General features: G+C 45.0%; 1 protein-coding gene across 1 annotated transcript in view; it reads right to left on the bottom strand.

Moving 5' to 3' along the window:
* LOC115087279 (lysosomal-trafficking regulator-like) overlaps positions 1-25,107 on the bottom strand; it is a 1,534,685-nt gene that overhangs the window by 605,521 nt on the left and 904,057 nt on the right. Inside the window, 2 exon segments of the mRNA XM_029594260.1 lie at positions 5,358-5,564; positions 14,911-15,089. Of these exon segments, the coding sequence (XP_029450120.1) occupies positions 5,358-5,564; positions 14,911-15,089 (386 nt within the window).

The raw sequence follows: 25,107 nt of genomic DNA, 5'->3' as shown, positions 1-25,107 counted from the left end.
GGCAAATTTTCTTCAGAATAACAAATTCTAAATTCCTGTCAGGAACGTGGTTAAGAGCTCTTTCACCGCGTGGCTACTGCTGCGCGGAAAAAAGAAGACTGAAGGGAGACCCCTGCTGGCTGCAGGGTTAGTGCTGTGCTGGGCATGCCCAGTAGGGGTCAGTCAAAGTTCCTGAAACTTTGACAGAAGTTTTCCGTGGTTGGGCTCCATCCTCGATGTCACCCATTTGTGAGGACAACCATCCTGCTTGTCCTGTGAGAACACCATTTCCACGGTCCTGGACGATGCTGCTGGTGTGTAGAGAGGGAAAGCATATCAAGCGGTTCCCCTCGAGCCCGGGCGCAGATGATTCGATGCAGGAGTGGATGGAGAAGACTTTTTGGATGAAAAAGTTTCTCTATTTTATCAAGACGTTCACGATAGCACTTGGTGGTCATCTGGTTGCCCAGCTGACACCCTTTGATGTTGTGTGATGTCCCCAAGCAGAGGATATAACATCATGCGAATCCATGATGGACATGGTCCATGGGCAATGGAGGCACTGACGAAAAGCGGACACCATGAAAAAAACAACCGGGAGGGGTCGATGGCTGGTGGACCACTGAAAAGCGATGTACCAGGAATCGACTACAGAGGAGGTAGAAAAGTTAATCTATCACGGCGAGGAGGGACGCCATCCGGAGAAGGGGGACCTGGCCTTTGGATGGAGGAAAAAAAACAGGAAAACAAGAAAAAATACCTTTATGAAGCTGAGCTCCAAAACTGCGAGGCAAGTGTACCACGGAAAAAAGAGACTGAACATAAGAAATTGCCATGCTGGGTCAGACCAAGGGTCCATCAAGCCCACATCCTGTTTCCAACAGAGGCCAAACCAGGCCACAAGAACCTGGAAATTACCCAAACACCAAGAAGATTCCATGTTACTGATACAATTATTAGCAGTGGCTTTCCCTAAGTAAACTTGATTAATAGCTGTTAATGGACTTCTCCTCCAAGAACTTATCCAAACCTTTTTTGAACCCAGCCCCACTAACTGCACTAACCACATCCTCTGGCAACAAATTCCAGAGCTTTATTGTGCATCGAGTAAAAAAGAATTTTCTCCGATTAGTCTTAAATGTTCTACTTGCTAACCTCATGGAATGCCCCCTAGTCCTCCTATTATTCGAAAGTGTAAATAACCGATTCACATCTACTCGTTCAAGACCTCTCATGTTCTTAAAGATCTCTATCATATCCCAACTCAGCTGACTCTTCTCCAAGCTGAACAGCCCTAACCTCTTCAGCCTTTCCTCATAGGGGAGCTGTCCCATCCCCTTTATCATTTTGGTTGCCCTTCTCTGTACCTTCTCCATCACAACTATATCTTTTTTTAGATGCGGCGACCAGAATTTTACACAGTATTCAAGGGGGACACTGGGTGGATAGCGGCAGGTTGGGCATGCTCAGTGTGCCAGTCACTTTGACAAACGTTTTCCATGCAGGGCTCCATCTGATGTCACCCATCTGTGAGGATTACCATCTTGCTTGTCCTAGGAGAATGATTTCATCTGTGTAGCCAGTTCTTCAGAACAGATTTCACAATAGAAGGTTTTGTTAATGTAATATTTAATTATGGACAGCCATAATTTCTGTATAAATGGATAACATTCTGATTCACGAGACTGATGTGTCACAGATGATATATACTATTCTGGATGCAATAATTAAGATTTGGCACAGTCATCTTCTGCACAGAGTTATCAGCTGTAGATGTCAACAAAACGTTTGGCACCAAGGCAGGGGACAATGATGGAGCTAGAGATGTATGGCACTGAGCTCTTCTGTGGTGCAATAAAGAGAGCAAGGACCTGGGCAGCAATGATATGTGCCACCTCTTTTTATCCAAGCAGGAGGAAGAAAAGTATCTTCGGTTCATGGAATATTCTGAAAACCTTTTCTTTATAGGTACTGGTCTCAAAGAAAAATGCTTTTTTTTCTTTCAGGAGAAGACAGCTCATACTTTGAGTTCTCTGACACTAAGGCCCCATGGAGACATTCTACTGCACTCCACATAATTATTCAGATCGTGTTCCCAGTGAAGACAGCCATTTTGTATCTACATTCAAAATAAGTTTTGAAAGGTTTGTGGGTGAGAAGGAAAAAACCCTAATTCCGAATAGGGATTTTTTTTTTTTTTAAGAAGAGACCCAAATAAAAATAAAATAAAACAAAGTAACCAAAGAAAGAAAAGAAAGAATGCTATGAGAGGCTAGAGAGAGAAAGAAAACAATACATCATTTTACTCCGGAGCAGAAAAATTGACTGAGGAGACTTGCATGGTGGTGCAAGTCTCCACCGTATGCAGAAACAAACATGCATGCTCAAAAGTACTTTAAATTCTTTCTGAGCTCTAAGGGGCGGATTTTAAAACCCCTGCGCGCAGGTGCGCCTATTTTGCATAGGCCGCCGGCGCGCACAGAGCCCCGGGATGCGCATAAGTCCCGGGTCTTCCTGGCGGGGGCGTGGCGGGAAGACCCAGCATTTAGGGGGCGGGGCGTGGCGTTTCGGGGGCGGCAACGTGGGCGTGGTTTCGGCCCGGGGGCGTTCCGGAGGCGTGGCCGCGGCCTCCGGGACCAGACCACGGAGCGGGGCAGCCGGCCGGCGCGCGCAAAGTTAAGGGGGGGATTTAGATAGGGCCGGGAGGTGGGTTAGGTAGGGGAAGGGAACGGAGGCAGGCTGCGCGGCGCGCACAGGCTGCCGATTTTGGGCAGCCTTGCGCGCGCCGACCCCGGATTTTATAAGATACGCGCGGCTACGCGCATCTCTTATAAAATCTGGCGTATTTTTGTTCGCGCCGGTGGCGCGAACAAAAGTACGCGATCGCGTAAGGTTTGAAAATTTACCTCTAAGAAAGCATGTTTCATGTCAGCCTGCTCCTGTGATGTCGTCTACCTGAGTGGCTGAATTAGTCCTGCTTGCCCATAGAGAAAGTAACATGCCGCATATCCAACAACCCCATATTCACATAATTTATGCAAGTATCTTTTGTTTGAAAATCGGGTTGTTTTAAGCATGCAGAACACATGTAATTTTCTAGTTAAAAGCAGTACTAAAAATGTAGCTATTTTTATTCTCTGTCTTTTAAACTTCTTGAAGTCCTTCATGTATGATAACCCAAACAGAACTCACTGGCTTATAGAAACTTCACTATAGTGCAACACCAAAATAATCTTTAAAATAAGAAATGAATTCCAAAATCCTGACTCAGGCCACTGCAAGAGACAATTCAGCTGAATAGGGACTGAAAATGTGTGCAATAAAATGTAATCCCAGATTGAGATTTATAATAGTGTATTCAGGATATTAATATTCACTTCAGCTGTCTCTTATGCACTCATGTAAAAGGAAGTAATCATTAATATTTATACTAGATACAGACAATTGTATACATTCAATCTTTATACTAATTGTACTAAAATCCTTATATATATATATATCGTATGCATTTGCTGCATTCAGAGATTAATACATTTTATGCTAGGATGTAAATTAGAGCAAAATTACTACCATTTTATTAATGGGCAAATATATGACACATTGGGCCTTATTTTCTAAACGGATCGCACGCGGTACCAAAATGGGGGCGGAGTCGGCCCCGGAAAAGGAGGAGTCGGGGCGTCACCGGGGCAGACTCTGCGAAGACGCTGCGGATGACGAAAAGGTAAGGCCCTTTTCGCGTCCGAGTTCACGCCCAATAGCTACACCTCCTATGGTGGCGCTATTGGGTGTGAAACCGGCAGCGATCGCACCGTCGCGGTGTGATCGCTGCTGGCTAGCGCAGGCCCACCCCCCGTTTCAGCCCCCCGCCACTCATTCCCTAAAGTATCGCAGGTCTGCAATACTTTAGAAAATGAGGCCCACTGAAATCTATTTATATCAAGTCATCAAGCCCTATTTCTGCCTTTTTCCATCTCAGCTCAGCATGCACGACTAACATTTATTTATGTACTTAATATTTATATAGTGCTTACTGATTAAAAACCGCTTACAAATAACATTACATTACAAACATTACAAATAACAATAGAAATTGAAACAATCATAACAAAAAAATGAAATATTCATAAAACATTAATAAACTCAATATAAATAAAAATAAAACAAATATCATACTCACAAATCCACTGTTCATTCTACTCAATAATAGCCACAGCAGATGTTAAAGGTTTGAGACAAACCAGATTTCCAGCTTTCCTCTAAACATTTTTAGGTCAATTTCCTTCCTTAATTCAAGGGGGAGATCATTTCAGAGTGCTGGAGCACTGCCTACAAATGATCTTTTAAACAATCTTAATTGTCCGAAAAAATTCGGTGGAGGTATTTGTAGCAAAGATTTCCCCTCTGATCATAAGGATCTACTTTATTCATGTCATTTCAACAGTTTCTTCAAATTTACAGAACCAGTTCCAAATGAAGTCTTAAATGATAGAACTAAGCATTGAAATTTGCAGCGAAAAGAAACAGGTAGCCAATGGAGCTGGAGTAGAAGTGAACCAGCTGAAGTTTTTCTAGAGCACTTTGTAACAATGTGTGCACAAGTATCCTGAAGCCTCCCAATAAATCCATTTCCTATTTAATAAGTAGAATTATCGTGAACCAAAACTTGATTTATATCTCATTTACTGTAAAAAGATTTTCTTTACCTTCCTTTATCTAAATTTTAAGCCCTTTGAACTAGGGGACTACTACTCTGAGGAGAAATTTCAAGCTTGTTTCTTATATATTTTGTTTGATTTTATTTCCCTTCTCTTGCTCAGTACTGTATATAAGTATAATATACATAAAAATACATCCTAGTAAAATTAATCACTCATGATACATTGACTCCTCTAATTATTGCTGTTCTATTAGTTATTCAGAATTTGTAGTCAAAGATAACAGCTGTTGCCCATTCATCCATATATACCATATCTCTATGCATTAAATTTTATTTATTGGTGAATTAAAGAATAGACCTTAATTGTCTGTATTTCATAGCTGTCAATTATAATTTAGTAAAATATCCTGTTCACACATGTCACCTCCAACACATGCCAAGGCTAGGAACAAATAATCCCCAGAGAAAGCAAGTCTGTCCTAACAGAAGGTCTTGTCTGGAGAGTTGCTTTTTCCCACAATCTCTGATCAAAAGCTGAAGATTGTGAGAGGTGGCAATTGCTCTGCGGACCAGCCCAATTTAATATTATTCTATCATCATCTTCTAAATTGTGCAGAAGATACAAGGAGATTAACTAGCCTTGAATGTCAGCCAAAAATTTGTAGTTTGACGATGTATACAATATATTTTCTAACACTTCTATATCCAAAATGCTTACTTGCAAAGCCGGGTTGAGACACTCTCTCATTATCTCTTGATACTTTGGTTCATGCACAATTTCTAATGCTTGCTTTTTGTCTTGTAGTGGTTGACCTGGAGACAAAATATGTACAAGAAATCTTCCCAGCTGTACTCTGAATGTATCTCTGCAGGACCAGAGTATGGTTTTCCATTGTTGCCCAGAAGTGCTACTTCTCCCTGTACTCTAAGCAAGGAAAAACATAATTTTTGCTTATCTGGACTTTTCTGCAGAAACTTAATGTGCTTATCTGAATCAATATATCACAACATAGAATGCACTTACAATTCTTTTGAAAGAAAAACAATTACGAGAAAAATCCTATTCATGACCATAAAAAAAGAAAATTGAAAAGCCTAACCCAAGAATATTTACTGGTATTTAAAGTCCTGTCTGGAAAAGTTAATGGTCCAAGGGAAGCAAATGACATTTAATTTTGAGGACCCAGTATTAAGCACACTATGGGGGTCATTTTCAAAGGCTTATCGCGTGCGATAAGCCTCTATCACACGCGAAAAGGCCCTTTTCGTGTGCGATAGCATGCTGGGGGTGGAGTCAGGGCGGCAAGGAGGCGGACTCGGCGGTATCTTCACTGGCGGCGATAAGGTTAGTAACGTTATCATCGCTGATGGCGCTAGGGTGCGAAAGCCGGCAGCGAAAACACCACGGTGGTCCGAAGGCCGCCGACTTTCACAGGCTCGCCCCCCACCCCACCGGATTCACCATTCTGCGATAGAATAGTGAATCCAGGCCTTAGCCAGTTAAAAATGGGCTTAGCCAGCTAAGTGGTACCATTTGAATATCTAGGCAGAATCATTGGCTGCCATTTAGCCAGTTTATTTTTTATCTGGCTAAAATGTTAGTTAGCTAAATAAGGGGTGGGACTGACCATTCCTGCCAACTTAGGTCTAGATTCACTAAGCCATGAATTTCTATCGCAGGAGGGGACCCACTATCACAGGGGAATGTTTTGCGATAGTGGAGCTCCTCCCCCCCCCCCCCCCCAAAAAAAAAGTAGCATCTCTCTGGTATGTGCTTTTATCTTACGGCCAAACACCACGGGTCAAAAGAACATGCACAGTGACTCTTTAAAGTGATGTGATGGCAGCCCCAACATCAGACAACCATCATCACTTAAAAGGGCTGCTGGCTCAAAAACTAAAAAAAATGAAGTAGCAAAACTGGGAGGTTGAGCGGTGCTCAGGGCTGATTCCCATCTCAACCCAGGGCCGCCACTCTAGGCAAGACAAACCCCTGCTAAAGGGTAAAAATTCTAAAAAAAAACAAACAAAAAACCACCTTCGCGGGGACGGTCCCAGTCCCCCCATCCTCCAAAAAATCCAATAAATAAAATAGAGGCTCCGCTCCCCCCCTTGAATCTCCACCCCACCAAGTGAAAATTATTTTCCTGACACCCTCCCACCTCCCCGCATATGAAACATCAAGTACATCACGTCCCTACCCTTTAAGAGAAAAAAAAGGTTTCAGGCTCCCTCCCATCCCCAAACAGAAAATATTGTCCCAACACCCTATCACCACCAAGTCAAACATCAAGTCCCCCTACTCCCCACCCCTGAAGGAAAAAAAAATGGTCCAGCTGTTACGAGCATAGACGGGCACTCGAGAGCGTGAGCCCCTGTGTTACGACTGACACAACCCTGGGGCTGGCCGTGGTCCATGCCGCTGGCAGACAAGTGCATCCATGCACAAACTGGCTGAAACAGGAAACTATCTAGACTTGGCACAGGAATACTCGAGCATCCAACACACTCCAGGAATTGAGAACCAGCAACCCATGCTGCTCTCTGGAGTAGCCCTACAACCACTCAAAAGCCCTTTCATACTGTGATTGGAAGTGGTTTGAGCATGAGGATAGATGGAAGCTGAGGACTTGGAACAAGATGAAGGCTCAGGACTTGGAATAAGACAAAGGCTCTCAGAGAGCCCAGCACCGTTGCACACTATACACAACCCTGCAGCTGGCCACGGACCATGCCAATAGCGGCACAGGCACTGGACTCAAAGACTTGGAACAAGACAGAAGCTGGAACAAGAACTCTGAAGACCACAGCTGGTTCTCAGGAACTCAGAACTTAAGACTCGGGAACTAGGACTTGGACTCAGGAACTCAGATCCAGACTTTAAAACCAAGGACGGACTTCCAAAGACATGAACTAGCAAGTCCCAACTCTGCCTACCAGAATATGTCTCCCTAGTTTGCATTAAAGTATGCAAAAAAGCAGGTTAGGTACATGCAAACTAAGCCCCATGTTTATTTAATTAATGTATTTATTTATTCAGTCTTGTATTACCGCAATTTGAGAAAATATGTTCAATGTGGATTACAGGCTGGAGAGATGCCACCAGTCTGCCATGCAGCTGTGAGGCAACACTGCTGCCATCTTCTTCATGGCCTGTGCGTTGCCGACTCTGCTCATTTGCCTTGCTCCTGCATGGCCTGGAAACGCCACCACCTGTTCCATGCAGAAGAGATACCGTTGATGCTGTCAGAACGCCACTGGTCAGTTTATCCTGTATGGTTCCTCGCCTCAGTTTTTGAAAGCAAGTATACCGGATCCTGTACTTAGACCCTCGAGTCCAACCTAGGGGCTGTTGCAATTCCACTCGCGGGAGGACCCCGCGGCTGCAAGCCACCACCCCTGCCATCTTTTTTGCAGTCTGTGCACCACTGACTCTGCTGACTGCCTGGCTCCTGCGTGGCCTGGAAACACCGCCTCTGCCTTTCTGCGTGGTCCTGACGCCACCTGTTCCATGTGGCAGAGACACCATCATGGTCAGACTGCCACTGGCTTCCGCTTCTGCTGGCATTCTTCTAGGCATGCGCACGTGCCTCTGCTTAAGTTTTAAAGGGACTGCAGCAGTAAAAGCCCCGCAATCCTTCCTGATGATAACCTTCCTGCAGCCCTATAAAAGGGCTCTTCAGTCAGTTCTTCAGGGCCTTTGCAAAGGTCTACTAACACTTTCAATGTCGTCTGAGTTTCCTGTTTCATGTTCCTGGTCTCCTTGTTCCTGAGTACAAGTCTTCATCTTGTTCCTGAATCCATGTCTTCACCTTGTTCCTGAATCCAATTCCTTGCCTTGTTCCTGGTTCCAGGCCTTTGACCTGTCTAGACCTTTGTTGGTTTTAATGTCTGAGTTCCTGAGTCTGAGTTTCTGAGTCTGGAGTATGAGTTCCAAATTCCTGAGCCTGAGTTCCAAGTTCCTGAGTCCTGTCCCTAGTCTTTGCAGTTCCTGTTCCAGTTTCCGTCTTGTTCCGAGTCTTTGAGTCCAGTTCCTGTGCCACTATCAGCTTGATCCGCAGCCAGCCCCAGGATTGCTGGTTCAAGTATAACATAGCATATATCATAGCAATTCCCAAAAGCCTATTTATGCGCTTAAAGTCCATATATGTAAGTAAAAACATTAAATTAACAGAAAATTTAAAAGAGTTATGCATGTAAAATTAGAAATTTTCAAAAGCCCATTTATATCCTTTTGCAAATTTTCTCAAATTTAACCCACACAAGTCGGGCCCTCAATAAAACAAGTATAATTTTGTGTGCATGTGTACCAAGCCACTTACCTGGTAATTTTCAAAGCAAATTTCTGCATATAAATTTGCTGTGAAAATCTGGGATAAAGACTGCATGTAAAAGATAAGTGCAGACTTTCCCAAAACATGCACAGTTATAAAATTAGCTTCTAAATACATACCAGACCTTAGAGGTGGGCCTGACCCGAATGGACAGAGCCCAACCCATAACCGAAGCGCCGCCCTCCCACTGTGGAGGGCGTCCCGGCAAGGGGGGGGAGGAGGGGTGCGCGCCGGTGGCAGTACCGGCGCATGAGTGGGCCACCACCCGCCCCCTGTGCGCGCAAGAGCGCGATGATGCAGGGCTAGGCATCATCAGTAGGAGCATCGGAGACGCGGACCGATGACGTCATCGGCCCCTTTAAAGGGGCCGCGACGGAGGCTGGAACCCTCCTTTTCTCCCTGAGCGGGCACAAAAAGGTTAGTGGCTGGTGCTCGGGAGAGGTTGCGGCCTCGGGCGGCTCGACCACGGCGGGGTGCGCCGGCCGTTGGGGCAGCAGACCATGGCGGGGTCCGCCGGCCGTCGGGGCAGCAGGAGAGAGGCTCGCGGCTCCAGCCTCACCTGCCTGACGGGTAGCGGGTGAGGTCGCCGGGCTGGGCCCTTGGCCCTTTCCATGGCCGGCAGTTTTCCCGGCATATCCCGACCGGGTAGGCATCGGGGGCTGCTGCGGAGGCAGCGCATGCTCTGTTGACCTGTGGGGGCCGCGGTGCGGCCTTCAGGAGAGCGGGTCGCAGGCCACTCCGGATGGGAACGGCAGCGGGATGCAATGGCGCATTAGGTTAGTCCTTCACGGCCGGGTAGGTGGCGGCGGTGGGGGTTCAGGGCAGATCGACCAGAGGGAGCGGAGGAGAGTTTACAATTGCAAAAAAAAAAAGGGGGGGGGAAGGGGGAGACGGATGGGACAGCTCAGAAGTTTTAGGGGCCCCCCACGTGTAGGGAACGACACCGGTCGGGGTGGGGGTTTCCTCAGGTGTGAGGTGGGGGACACTGCAGCGGTCGCATTAAGGGAGGGGGGTCCTGAGCACTCTGGTCCATGAGTGTAGGAGCCGCCAGACCCGAGGGGAATAATAAAATTAAAAAAAAAAAAAAAATCAAAATAAATGAATATGGATAACATAAAATAGAAGACAGACGACCCAGTGCAGGTCCTTGTCCCCACCTGAGAGACCCAGCAAAGGGGGGGGGGGGGGGGGGAGGATTTGGTCCCATGTGCGACAGATTGAGGCAAAAAAAAAAAAAGGGAGGCGAGCCAGCCCGATCAGCAAAACGGATGGGAAGGACAATGGTACTTCTGCTGGGGGTTGGCCCGATCCAGAGCAGGGTCGAAGGCACAGCCAGGAGTTTTTTTTCGGTAGGTTACAGCTGCTGTAGCTGTGTTTAAAGGGGGATTGGATGAGTTCTTGGAGGAGAAGTCCTTTACCTGATATTGATGAAGTTGACTGGTAAATAGCCACTGCTATTGCTGGCAACAGTAATTGGATAAGTGCCTCAAGGAGAGGTCCATTACCTGCTCTTGAGTTGACTTGGAAGATGGCCACTGCTGTGGCTGGCAGCGGTAGAATTCAGTAGACTTGGTTTTGGGGTGCTTGCCGGGTTCTTGTGGCCTGGATGGGCCCCTGTCGGATACAGGATGCTGGGCTGAGGGATCTTTTGGTCTGACCGACCCTTGGTCTGACCCAATAGGGCAATTTTTTCTATGTGCTTATGTCATTGTAGCTGAGGTCCCGGAATGCAGAACAATAAGCGCTGCGCTGCCGACATATTAAATTTGTAGTGGAGGGTAGAGGAGGAACCAGTTGCTGGGTCATGCACTGAAGGCGCTTTAGCCAGTGAACTCAACGTTCTTGGGTAGGCTGGAAATTACGACAACCGCCCATATTCGGGTATAGCTGCCCTGGCACCAGTAGTGAGGTGAACCAGTTGGCCTAAGGGCAGTATCACACAAAACAGAACAGGATGTCATCAGGGTACACCACTATACACTGATACAGCAGGTACCGCAGGATATCAGTCATAACATGTTCATAACAATGCTGCTGCATTGTTTAATCCGAAAGGCATAACGAGATATTTGATAAGGCCCATCGCGGGCGTTAAGGCTGTTTTTTCCACTGGTCGCCAGAGCGGATATGCTTCAAGATCTAATTTAGAGAATATCTTGGCCCCTGAAGTCTGTCAAAACTATTCTGAGATTAAAGGCTAGGGATACAATCCTGGATAGTAAGCTTATTCATAACCCTGTAATTGTTGCAGGACAAAAAGATACGGACAGGGATTGGGAGGGTCCGGAGCATCCCTTCTGAAGGTTCGCGGGTCTTTAGGCTGACTTAGCCTTACTCACTGCTGCTAAGAGATAATAAACCTTCCTGGGGGAGACGCTGATTTAGGTTTCAAGGTGCTAGCGCAGTCGAAAAACAGGCAAGGAAGAAGCACATATGATGCCTGTTTCGAGATTGAATTCGAAAACGCATATTGAGGAGGGAGGCCCAATAACATGTTATAATAGGCATACAGCGTACTGGAACAACTTCCGAAAGGCAGCTACCGGACAGCCAGATCCCCATCGGATAGTTCCAGGGGGGCCCAGGGTTGGGTAGCCAGGGTAATCCGAGCATCACAGGGCGCAAGGCCTTTCCAATATAAGAAAACGTAGGGTCTTGGAGAGAAGCACCCCATTTCATAGGCCTATTTGCAGTTCGGTCGACGAGACCCCTCAGGAAGGGGTTCGTTGTGTAATGACATGGCCCTGGGGCATAGCAGGAATACGTAGATGTACCACCGATCATTTTAAGATAAAATTGGGAGTCCACAAAGACCAGGGTTTCAAAATACAGGCTTCTGAGGATCAGCGAGTTAGACAAAGATTACGGGGATGAGGGTGTGGTTTGACCAGGAAGAGTCTTGCGAATCCTCGGTCTGCAGGTTTCCCAGACAGACGGGACAAGGCCGACGGTGTGGATGGACGGATGGCCTTTGTATATGCATAACCCCAGGCGCCGGCGAATACGACTCACCTATGAAGTTACGTGCTATGACCTAATGGCATAAGCTTGTCTTCCCCGGAAGGAGAAGGTAGGCTGAAGGTAGGCCGAGAGCAGTATGAATGGGTTTAGGACATGGGTTAAGTCCGGTATCGAATGCGGCAGTCAGCCCTTCCAGCCAATTCTATGAGAGACTCAAGGGTATCAGGCAAATCACGAGCCAACATTTCGACCTTCAATCGAGGGTCAAGGCCCTCCAAGAAGATAGCAGGTAGACATCCTAAGTCCCAAAGTCTTAAATTCAATCACAGAATATGGTATTAATGGTTTGTTACCTTGCTGAAGATGTAACAGGGTAGATCCAGCAATGGCTCGACGAGCAGATTCATCAAATACGGATTTGAAGGCTGTCTGATGGAAAAAGAGCCGAGTCCACGAAGTTAGCAATACGAGTGCTGGTTCAGTTGAGCAGATAATGTATAAAAGCGGCAGCCAGATTTTCAGTAGACTTTTGTAGCCCGGTCATTTGATGGAAAAAGAGTAGGGCAATCTGTTGTATTGAGACATAGTCGTGGACCACTTTTGCCCTAGAGGCGACAATTACTCCCAGGGGGAGGGGCCACGAGGGGAACCTCAGCGGTGGGCTAGACCCAGTAGTAAATGGTCACAGGGGAAGACGCTTTATGGTACAACAAGGGACTACCCGAGGAGCGGGCAAGCCGTTAACTTGTGATACCTCTGCAAGAATCGGACTACAGACGCAGAATGCTTTCCCGCTGACTTCAGCAAGACCGAAGGAGACAGATCCAGCGAGCGGGGTAACACAAAATCGAGGAGAGTAAAGCAGTGGGAGAGAGTTACCCACAGAGTTGGTGACGGTAGGCGAGGGGATAACTTACACAGTAGAAGGCAGGCCGGGGAGAGGGACCTGAGGACCGTGGAGCAAGATACCCAAGAAAGTAGGCCCTCGAGGGGCGAGTACAGTGGAAAAAGCAGACAAGACACACGTGGAGCAGGGTGTCCTGCTTGGGTAAAGTTAGGCAAAGCCCGGAGGGTTGATTGAATGTGTACCCAGAGCACGCTGGAATCAACGAAGTACTCCTAAGGCACGAGGAGGTCTTAGAAGTGGGCGGCTTAAAAGAGGTCAGAATTAGCTGGCAGATAGCGGAGGCTAAGTATCCTGAGTTAGTGGCAGCATCGGATGGGGCCGCCCAAGAAGTTCCAGCCACGATGTGACGCAGGTGCAGCCTTAGTGACTATAGCCAATAAAAGGCCTAATTTTCCTGCAGATGCAACGTGCAAAGGGTTTAGACTGGTCATGGGGTCAGCATATATGCGGAGGTACGATAGGAGAGCACATGGATGACCCTTTGGGCTACACGTTGGTGGTGGTCTCGAAGCGTAGCGTGCGTACAACACAGTTATTACAACGGAGATGGCGCCTGAGAGGCCAGAGGGTTGCCACACAGGTAATAATAATAATGATACAGCTGGGGGGGGTAAGGATCCGCGACCCCATGGCTCACACTTATGATGGGCGCAACCTAGGTGGGTCGTCAAATTGAGGCAAGAGCCTGCCATGTGTCAAGAACAGTTAAGGCCCCTACTACAGCGCCCAAGGGTTCAAGGGTTGCTAGAGGGAGGTAATAATAAAGCACTTGTAGGCTCTTGGATGACCGAGCCATATTTAACATGCTCCACAGGAGGCCATTGGGGCATAGTAAGACATGAAAAGGCACAGGCCGCAGCATACTTTTGAAATGGGGGACACGAGGCAAGGGTACACCCTACCTCGTGTTTTGGCGGTTACCCGGGACGGTTGGGCATATTGAGAGTGGTGCAGGTGACATCACAGGACGGTGTGGTAGCCGATCAGCGCCTTGGGTGGTGCAAAAAGGTGGGGGCGCGGAATGCGCTGATGATTGGGGGTCCCTTACTGGCGGACAAGGTGGGGGCCCCAGGGAGGAAGACTGCCTTGCTTGGTCCCTACGGCGGGCAGCGGTGGAGATATCATACCGGCTCGGGTACCCAGGGAAGTTTTTCTGGATTTATTAAATAAAAGCTGCGGCCTTATTATACCAACAACAGTCCCCTGTGTTGTTCATGTGTATAAAGTGAATGCTTATGTGTCTAAGGAGAGTAAGAAGCCAGAAGGAAGGGACGACGGATACGTGGGTAAAAGTGGCGGCTGCAAGAGTTATGTAATCATTTAGCAATAAGATTTTGTAGGGTCTTAAATTAGAAGCCTGCTGAGAGAGAAACAACAATTTTGTGATTCAATAGATGGCACTAATCAATCTGGACTATGTAAAGGAAGAGATTTGCTATTTAACCTAATGCATGAATGATTAGCCACACCCAGAGGAATGGGATTGGGATTTGTCCTTTAAAAGAAATCTTACCAAACAACATCTTGTTCCTGGTAACATGAGGCTCCTTAGCTATATAGAACCCAGAGGGGAAATCTGAGACCTCTTGAATTAAGTTGCATGTAGAACTGTGCATTAAACTGGATACCTTGACCTTAGAACTGAACTTGTTATGAGAAATGTGAATTGATTCTACCTCGTTGTATTTAGACTTATAAGTAAGAATCACAGAGTGTCCTATCTGCATACCTTGAAGGATCATAAAGTTTATGTTTATATTATTGAATGTGAAGATAACTGGTGAACTGTTTATGTAAGAATAAATTCAGTATTGAGAGCCAGCAATAGAAACTTGAATTTCTTTAAGTCAAGCTAATTACTTGACATTATTATTGAAATTTATCCTAAACCGTAATTCAGTCAAAATTCTTTACTTAATAGGAAGGTGTAAAGATTCTTAATACATCTATTAGGACTTGTAAAAATGACATAATTACTTTTTCTTGGAAACATATAAACATATTCTACAAACAAATCATTAACCATTGTTGATAAGAAAGTTGTAAAAGCTTGTCATCTATATACTCACAAGGACTGTTTTAATGCCTTCAACCATGATTTTGAATATCTCCTTTTTAAAGGTCTTCATAATATTAGGCAGGTCTTGTGGAATCTCCCCTTCTGAAGTTTCAGACTGAAATACTGAGAACCTGTTTTGGATTGTAGTCTCTGGTACACATAGCACATCAAGATAATCTTGATTCAGGTCTTAAAAGAGAATATGAAAAGCTCAGAATAGTATCTATAAATTAAACAAATCTACAATATTTTCAGTTACAGAGAGTCACAATACTACATTTATATTTCAGTGATTATAACAAAGTTTGCCATCCAATAAGATTCATAAATACTAGCTTCTATTTGCATAGCAGTTGCTTTCTGGAATACTCAAAAAGTCAACACAGAATTCTAATCAGTCGCACTTAACAAAGAACTCTGGTCAATCAGATTATTTTTACTTTCATTGAAACATAAACAAAATTGTACTATTTGGAAAATGCTGTGTTGTAAGGATGTGCATTAGTTTTCATTTGTTTCCAAAGTTTATGTGCAGAAAGAAACAACTGAATGAACAGAGTTGAAGCTTTTTTGTGTGCACATCCTTACTGTGTTTCAAGTCAATTAAGAACATAAGAACATAAAAATAAGCCATACTGGGTCAGACCAAGGGTCCATCAAGCCCAGCATCCTGTTTTCAACAGTGGCCAATCCATGCCTTAAGAACCTAGCAAGTATAGCTATACTAACTGCACTAAGCACATCCTCTGGCAACAAATTCCACAGTTTAGTTGTGCGTTGAGTGAAAAATAACTTTCTCCGATTAGTTTTAAATGTGCCACTTGTTAACTTAATGGAGTACCCATTAGTCTTTCTACTATTCGAAACAGTAAATAACTGATTCACATTAACCCGTTCTAGACCTCTCATGATTTTAAACACCTCTATCATATCCCCCTTCAGCCATCTCTTCTCCAAACTGAAAAGTCCTAACCTCTTTAGTCTTTCCTCATAGAGGAGCTGTTCCATTCCCTTTATCATTTTGGTCACCCTTCTCTGTACCTTCTCCATCGCAACTATATCTTTTTTGAGATGTGGCAACCAGAATTGTACGCAGTATTCAAGGTACGGTCTCACCATGGAGTGATACAGAGGCATTACGACATTTTCCGTTTTATTCACCATTTCCTTTCTAATAAGTCCCAACATTCTGTTTGACTTTTTGAATGCCGCAGCTGAGGAGGGATATGATAGAGGTGTTTAAAATCATGAGAGGTCTAGAACGGGTAGATGTGAATCGGTTATTTACTCTTTCAGATAATAGAAAGACTAGGGGGCACTCCATGAAGTTAGCATGTGGCACATTTAAAACTAATCGGAGAAAGTTCTTTTTTACTCAACGCACAATTAAACTCTGGAATTTGTTGCCAGAGGATGCGGTTAGTGCTGTTAGTATAGCTGTGTTAAAAAAAGGATTGGATAAGTTCTTGGAGGAGAAGTCCATTACCTGCTATTAATTAAGTTGACTTATAAAATAGCCACTGCTATTACTAGCAACGGTAACATGGAACAGACTTAGTTTTTGGGTACTTGCCAGGTTCTTATATTTTTACACTGAACCGATGATTTCAATGTGTTATTCACTGTGATGCCTAGATCTCTTTCTTAGGTGGTAGCTCCTAATATGGAACCCAACATTGTGTAATTATAGCATGGGTTATTTTTCCCTGTAAGCATCACCTTGCACTTATCCATATTAAATTTCAACTGCCATTTGGATGCCCAATTTTCCAGTTTCACAAGGTCTTCCTGCAATTTATCACAATCTGCTTGTGATTTAACTACTCTGAACAATTTGGTATCATCTGCAAATTTGATTACCTCACTTTTCATATTTCTTTCCAGATCATTTATAAATACATTGAAAAGTATGGTTCCCAATACAGATTCCTGAGGCACTCCACTGCCCACTCCCTTCCACTGAGAAAATTGTCCATTTAATCCTACTCTCTGTTTCCTGTCTTTTAGCCAGTTTGTAATCCACGACAGGACATCGCCACCTATCCCATGACTTTTTACTTTTCCTAGAAGCCTCTCATGAGGAACTTTGTCAAACGCCTTCTGCCATCTTAGTTCATCTTTATCTACATGTTTATTAACACCTTCAAAAAAGTGAAGCAGATTTGTGAGGCAAGATTTCCCTTGGGTAAAGCCATGCTGACTTTGTTCCATTAAACCATGTCTTTCTATATGTTCAGTGATTTTGATGTTTAGAACACTTTCCACTATTTTTCCTGGCACAGAAGTCAGGCTAACTGGTCTGTAGTTTCCTGGATCGCCCCTGGAGCCCTTTTTAAATATTGGGGTTATTTAGCCACCCTCCAGTCTTCAGGTACAATGGATGATTTTAATGATAGGTTACAAATTTTTACTAATAGGTCTGAAATTTCATTTTTGAGTTTCTGGGGTGTATACCATCTGGTCCAGGTGATTTACTACTCTTCAGTTTGTCAATCAGGCCTACTACATCTTTTAGGTTCACAGTGATTTGGTTCAGTCCATCTGAATCATTACCCATGAAAACCTTCTCTGATATAGGTATCTCCTCAACATCCTCTTCAGTAAACACTGAAGCAAAAAAACAATTTAATCTTTCCGCGATGGCCTTATCTTCTCAAATTACCCCTTTAAACCCTCGATCATCTAATGGTCCCACTGACTCCCTCACAGGCTTTCTGCTTCTGATATATATAAAAAAGCTTTTGCTGTGAGTTTTTGTCTCTATGGCCAACTTCTTTTCAAATTCTCTCTTAGCCTGTCTTACATTTAACTTGCCAATGCTTATGCATTATCCTATTTTCTTTTGTTGGATTCTTCTTCCAATTTTTGAATGACGATCTTTTGGCTAAAATAGCTTCTTTCACCTCCTCTTTTAACCATTCCAGTGATTGTTTTGCCTTCTTTCCACCTTTCTTAATATGTGGAATACATCTGGACTGTGCTTCTAGGATGGTATTTTTTTTTAATAAAGACCACACCTCTTGCACACTTTTTACCTTTGTAGCTGTTCCTTTCAGTTTTTTTCTATTTTTCTCATGTTATCAAAGTTTCCCTTTTGAAAGTTTAGCACAAGAGCCATGGATTTGCTTACTATCCACCTTCTAGTCATTAATTCAAATTTGATCATATTATAATCACAATTGCCAAGCGGCTCCACAACCATTACCTCTCTCAACAAATCTTGTGCTCCACTGAGAATTAGATCTAAAATTGCTCCCTCTCAAGTTGGTTCCTGAACCAATTGCTCCATAAAGCTGCAATTTATTCCATCCAGGAACTTTATCTCTGATAAATGTCCTGATGATACATTTACCCAGTCAATATTTGTTACGATTACGGAAGTGGACCCTTAGTCTGAGGAAGGGTTAGCGCTACTTAGGAGAGAGTAAACCCTCTTAGGTCCCTACCGTCAGAAAGCAAGGCCGGGTGCAGCAGAAGTTGAGCCGGTACTTCGCACTGGAAGCTCATGGTCCCCCCAGGAGGAGCCCGTAGGGACCCGGGCTGCTTGGACGTAGGAGAACCACTGAAGACTGAAGATAGGTCTCGATGCAGGCGCCTCCTGCAGGTCATGGACTCCAGACAGCTGGCGCCTACAGCAGGTCGTATGTCAGTCCAGGAGTGGAGGCCGAATAATGGTCAAGAGCGTCCAATGGTCCAAGTTAGGCAAAGGGTCAGAAGCCGGTCTAAGGTCCAAGTCAGGAGAAGGGTCGGAGGCCGGTCCAGGAGCAAGCCAGGAGAATGGTCGGAAGATGATCCAGGGTCAAGCCAGGAGAATGGTCGGAAGCCGATCCAAGAGTCAATCCAGGAGAATCAGTGCAACGAGAGAGGAGAGCAGAAGCAGGACGGAAGAACAGGGACCAGACCATGTAGCGGGAACCAGGGAGCTCAGGAATCAACCAGACTAGAAGCCTCTATACCAAGGCAAGGTCTGAGGAGCAGACCTTGCCTTAAATACCTGAACAGAGGGAGAAGTCTCATGAAGGAGCCATGACAACTTCCTGTCGTGGCCCCTTTAAATTTATTCTTCAGCCGCGCGCGCGGCTCTATTCAACCTGGAGGGGGAGGAGTCAGCCCAGCAGAGAAGGAACCATGCGGCCGGGCTTAACAGTGGCAGCGGCTGCACAAAAAGCGTCGGAGAGGGCTGCCCTGCTCCAGGAGGAGCCTCGGAGGCGGCCCGCCGCTGCAGGTAGGTACTTGGCCCCGGTCAAGGACCACCACAGCCGGCGGCCAGTCTGCCGCCTCGGAAGAGGGACCACCCCAGGTGCGGAATTCCGCGGCCGGCGGCCATAACAATATTGGGGTAATTGAAATCTCCCATTATTACTGCACTACCAATTTGGTTAGCTTCCCTAATTTCTCTTAGCATTTCACTGTCCGTCTCATCATCTTGACCAGGTGAACAGTAGTATACATCTATCACTATAGTCTTCCCCAACACACAAGGGATTTCTACCCATAAACATTTGATTGTGCTTTTACTCTCATGCAGGATGATTATCCTGTTGTACTCTATGCCATCCCGGACATAAAGCACCACACCGCCTCACGGTTGTTCCTCTCTGTCATTGCGATATAATTTGTAGCCCGGTATAACACTGTCCCATTGGTTATCCTCTTTCTACCATAACTCTGAGATGCCAATTAAGTTTTTGTCATCATTCAGTGCTATACATTTTAATTCTCCCATCTTACTTCTTAGACTTCTGGCATTAACATACAAACATTTCAAAGTTTGTTTTTTGTTTGTATTTTCATTCTGCTTTTTAATTGATAGAGATAAGTTAGAATTTTTTAGCTCAGGTGAGTTTTTAGTTACAGGCACTTGGACTACTTTTCTTATTATTGGAAACTCACTGACGGGATGCCCTAATTTTAATGTGTCATTAGTATCCTTTGAATATAGCTCCCTCCGAACCATGCGCTGCTGAGCGACTGTCGGTTTTCCCCTTTGTTCTAGTTTAAAAGCTGCTCTATCTCCTTTTTAAAGGTTAGTGCCAGCAGTCTGGTTCCACCTTGGTTAAGGTGGAGCCCATCCCTTTCGAAGAGACTCCCCCTTCCCCAAAAGGTTCCCCACTTCCTTACAAAACTGAATCCCTCTTCCTTGCACCATCGTCTCATCCACGCATTGAGACTCTGGAGCTCTGCCTGCTTCTGGGGACCTGCGCGAGGAACAGGGAGCATTTCAGAGAATGCTACCCTAGAGGTTCTGGATTTAAGCTTTCTATGCCTAAGAGCCTAAATTTGTCTTCCAGAACCTCCCTCCCACATTTTCCTATGTCGTTGGTGCCCACATGTACCACGACAGCCGGCTCCTCCCCAGCACTGACTAAAATCCTATCTAGGTGACGCATGCCCACCTTCAAACCAGGTAGGCATGTTACCAGGCGATCCTCATGCCCACCAGCTACCCAGCTGTCTACATTCCTAATAATCGAATCTCCAACTATGACTGCCGACCTAACCCTTTCCTCCTGGGCAGTAGGCTTTGGTGCAAAAGGACAATGCACCACCTGGGGAGCAGGTCCTTGCTACAGGATCCTCTTCTGCTGCACCAGGTTGATGCTCTCCGATCATGAGACCTTCTTCCTCCAAGGCAGCAGTGAAGTTGGGAATTGGCTACTATGTCACAGAAGGTCTCATCTATATACCTCTCTGTCTGCCTCATCTCCTCCAGATCTGCCACTCTAGCCTCCAGAGATTGGACTCGTTCTCTGAGAGACAGGAGCTCTTTGCATTGCATGCACGTGTACAATTTCTCACCGGTGGGTAAAAAATAATACATGTGACACTCGATGCAAAAGACTGGGAAGCCCCCCTCTTGCTGCTGGACTGCTGCCTTCATCTCAAATTTGTTCAGTTCCTAGTTAAGTTTTAGGTTGCTATGGGAATAGTAATATGTCTAATTAAAATCCTTCAAACAGAAACATAGAAATGATGGCAGAAAAATAACATCGGCCCAGCAAACTTCCACACTTATTTTCTCATACTTATCTGTTTTACCAACCACCAACTTCAGGGCTCTTGTTGGTAACTGTTTGATTCAAATTTCCTGCCATCCCCTGTCATTGGTGCAGAGAGTAATGTTGGAGTTGCATCAAAGGTGAGCATAAGGCTTATGGATAAGGGTTGTAACCGCTGCATCAAGCAAGTTACCCCGATGCTTGTTTACCCAAATTGCACAAATCGATGCCTTGTTGGAAGATGTCTGAATGTAAATCCTGTTTTCCTCACGTCCCCCTACCATTGAAGCAGATAGCAAAGCTGTATATGCTTTCAAAGTGATGCATGAGACATAATTGGTTTAGGGTATTAACCACCGTAATAAGCACCTACCCCCACGATTATTTGTTTACCCAGATTGTGAAGTTCAGTCCTTGTTGGTTGTTGCCTGAATGTAAATCCTGTTTTCCACTTTTCCTCCTGCCGTAGAAGCAGATAGCAGCACTGTATATGTATTCAAAGCGATGTATCAGGTTAATTGGTTTAGGGTAGTAACTGCCGTAATAAGCAAGCTACCCCCATGCTTATTTGTTTACCCAGATTATGAAGCTCAGTCCTTGTTGGTTATTGTCTGAATGCTAATTCTCTTTTCCACATTTCCCCCTGCCGTAGAAGCAGAGAGCAACGCTGTACATGAAGTCAAAGTGATGTATCAGGCTTAATTTGTTTAGGGTAGTAACCGCTGTAATAAGCAAGCTACCCCCACGCTTATTTGTTTACCCAGATTGTGAAGTTCAGTCATTTTTGGTTGTTATCGGAATGCAAATCCTCTTTTCCACATTTCCCTTTGCCGTTGAAGCCTTGCCGTTGGGGTTGCATTAACCGTGCAGGGGATTTTTTGAGTAAGGGTAGTAATCACCAGGTAGTAGTTAACATTCCAGCAAGCCATCCCCATGGCTCAACTCTTCATTCCCATCCTCTAGCCGCTTTGAAATCTTTCACAGTTTTAGCCTTCACCACTTCCTCTGAAAGGGGATTCCAGGCATCCACCACCCTCTCCGTGAAGAAATACTTCCTGACATTGGTTCTGAGTCTTCCTCCCTGGAGCTTCAAATCATGACCCCTAGTTCTACTGATTTTTTTCCATTGTAAAAGATTTGTTGTTGACCATGAATCATTAAAACCTTTCATGTATCTGAAAGTCTATCATATCACCTCTGCTCCTTCTCTCCTCCAGGGTATACATATTTAGGTTCTTTAATCTATCCTTAGAAGTCATTTTATGAAGACTATCCACCATTTTGGTCTCCCTTCTCTGGACCACCGCCATCCTGTCTCTGTCCCTTTGAAGATACGGTCTCCAGAACTGAAGACAGTACTCCAGGAGGGGCCTCACCCCTCCTGGAAGGGTGTGCAAAGGGATCATCACTTCCTTTCTCTTACTAGATATTCCTCTCTCTATATGGCCCAGCATTCTTCTGGATTTAGCTATCACCTTGTCACATTGTTTCGCCGACTTCAGATCATTAGACACTATCACCCCAAGGTCTCTCTCCAGCTCCGTGCACATCAGTCCTTCACCTCCCATCAAATACAATTATTTCGGATTTCTACTCCCCATAGGCCTGACTCTACACTTCTTGGCACTGAATCTCAGCTGCCATATCTTCGAGCACTATTCCAGCTTCCATAAATCATGTCTCATTCTCTCCACTCCTTCTAGCGTGTCCACTCTGTTGCAGATCTTAGTATCATCCTCAAAAGACAACCTTAACTTCTATCCCATCCGCAATGTCGCTCACAAAGATATTGAACAGGACCGGTCCCAACACTGATCCTTGTGGCACTCCGCTTAACAATGCTTTGTCTTCAGAATAAGTTCCATTTACCATCACACATTGTCTTCTGTCCGTCAACCAGTTTTCAATCCAGGCCACCATCTTGGCACCCACTCCTAAGCTTCTCATTTTATTCACAAGCCTCCTGTGCGGGATGAATCAAAAGCTTTGCTGAAATCCAAGTAGAAGACATCAAGTACTCTTCCTCGATCTAATTCCCTAGTCACTCAATCATAAAAGTCAATTAGATTTGTCTGACAGGACCTTCCCCTGGTGAATCCATGCTGCCTCTGGTCCAACAATTCTTCCGACTGTAGACAGTTCACTATTCTTTATAAGAACATGCCATACTGGGTCAGCCCAAGGGTCCATCAAGCCCAGCATCCTATTTCCAACAGTGGCCAATCCAGGCCATAAGAACCTGGTAAGTACCCAAAAACTAAGTCTATTCCATGTTACTGTTGCTAGTAATAGCAGTGGCTATTTTCTAAGTCACCTTAATTAATAGCAGGTAATGGACTTCTCCTCCAAGAACTTATCCAATCCTTTTTTAAACAAAGCTATACTAACTGCACTAACCACATCCTCTGGCAAAAAATTCCAGAGTTTGTGCGCTGAGTGAAAAAGAACTTTCTCAGATTAGTTTTAAATGTGCCACATGCTAACTTCATGGAGTGCCCCTTAGTCTTTCTATTATCTGAGAGTAAATAACTGATTCACATCTACCCATTCTAGACCTCTCATGATTTTAAACACTTCTATCATATCCCCCCCTCAGCCATCTCTTCTCCAAACTGAAAAGTCCTAACCTCTTTAGTCTTTCAGCAGCGACTCCATTACCTTTCCCACCACCGAGGTGAGGCTAACCGGCCTGTAGTTTCCAGCCTCTTCTCTGCTCCTACTCTTGTGAAGCGGGACCACAACCGCTCTTCTCCAATCACTCAGCACCACTCCCTTTTCTAGGGAATTCACTATATCTGGTAGTGGCCTATAGGGGAATGATGAAACTATCAATATGGTGTTTTTTCTTTTGTGAAAGTGGCACCTGCCTATAAATTAAGGGATGAGCTAAGGGTGGGTGGGCGAGAGGTGGGAGGGTTGGGTAATACAAACAGTCTAACTTCAGTTAGTCAGCCAGAGTCACTGCTCTCTTGATAAACAGATGTTGGAACCTAATCAAACCAAATCACACTACGTTAACACTTTTTCAAGGTGAGTGCTGAATTTTTCAACCTTTTTACTTAGGTATACACTGCTCCTAGCTTATTTCTAGCTTCTGGCTACTTTTGTTTTTTTTAAATATACAAACATTCTAACTTCTACTTATTAGCTGCCTTACAGACTATTAAAAATAAACAGACCAACTACTGCATATTAGCTGCCTTACTGACTATTAAAAGTACAAACACACAGAAACACACTAAATAATATTACCAAATAGTTAACTTTGTCCCAATACTTTTAAAAAAAGTAAATTTCCCAAGCCAAACTTACTGATTCCTTTCAGCCACCAGCAAGGTGATCCTCTTCTCTCAGTGCTCCCACTCTCTAACTGCACAAAAGGGAAATACTATCTGACAAAACTGTTGGGGGTGCTAAACTCTGGGCTTAGTGACAGAGATTGCTCACTATTTAGTATGTTCAAGTATCCAGTGCACCCCAAGAGCTAGTACCTATCCTGCCAGTTTATGGTGGTGCCTCTCAACATAAGCCCCTTTGAATTACTTTTTGTGTGTTTTTTTATATAAATATATCATGGGGTGCCAGGTTAGAGATAGGATACACCACACAGGAGAGGTACAGGACCACAGGGCTGGACAAGTGCTGGCCTTCTACCTAGCCAAACCCCTGCCCCGCAGGTTGAGCTCTTGGGTGCCAGTAGGACTTGTCTCATGGCAAACATCATGGCTGGAATTGGACTAGTACTGGGGCTTGGCAGGAGCTGGAGACCAAAAAGGGTGAATACAGGCTCTGGCTGGAAACTGGAAATGTGCAGACTGAGGCTTGTATACAAAATAAAAGCTGAACCAGGAGCAAGAGCAAGGGCAAGGACTGGGAAACAGACAAGGAATTGGATAGGGTGGCACAAGACGGAATAAGGACTGGATTAGACAAGGATAGGCAACAATGAACAGGGAAGCCCAACAGGGCACAAGTTTGGCTAGGAGAACCAAGAAGGCTCGAAGGTCATAAGGTAAGGCAGAGAGGCCAAGGGGATCAGGGTTCAAAGCAAAGAAGTCAGAAAGGCCAGACAGCAAGGCAAGGAGGTCTGGGTAACCCACAGGACAAGACAGGTGCCTGGGTAGGACGTAAGGCAAGACAGGAAAGCAAGGACAAGGTGGCCAGGTCAGAGAGCCAAAGTGACTCAATGAAGAGGCATTGATGGACTT

This window comes from Rhinatrema bivittatum, chromosome 3 (assembly GCF_901001135.1).
Source record: "Rhinatrema bivittatum chromosome 3, aRhiBiv1.1, whole genome shotgun sequence".
In the NCBI taxonomy this organism is placed as follows: Eukaryota; Metazoa; Chordata; class Amphibia; order Gymnophiona; family Rhinatrematidae; genus Rhinatrema; species Rhinatrema bivittatum.
This window is presented reverse-complemented; position numbering and strand designations above follow the sequence as displayed.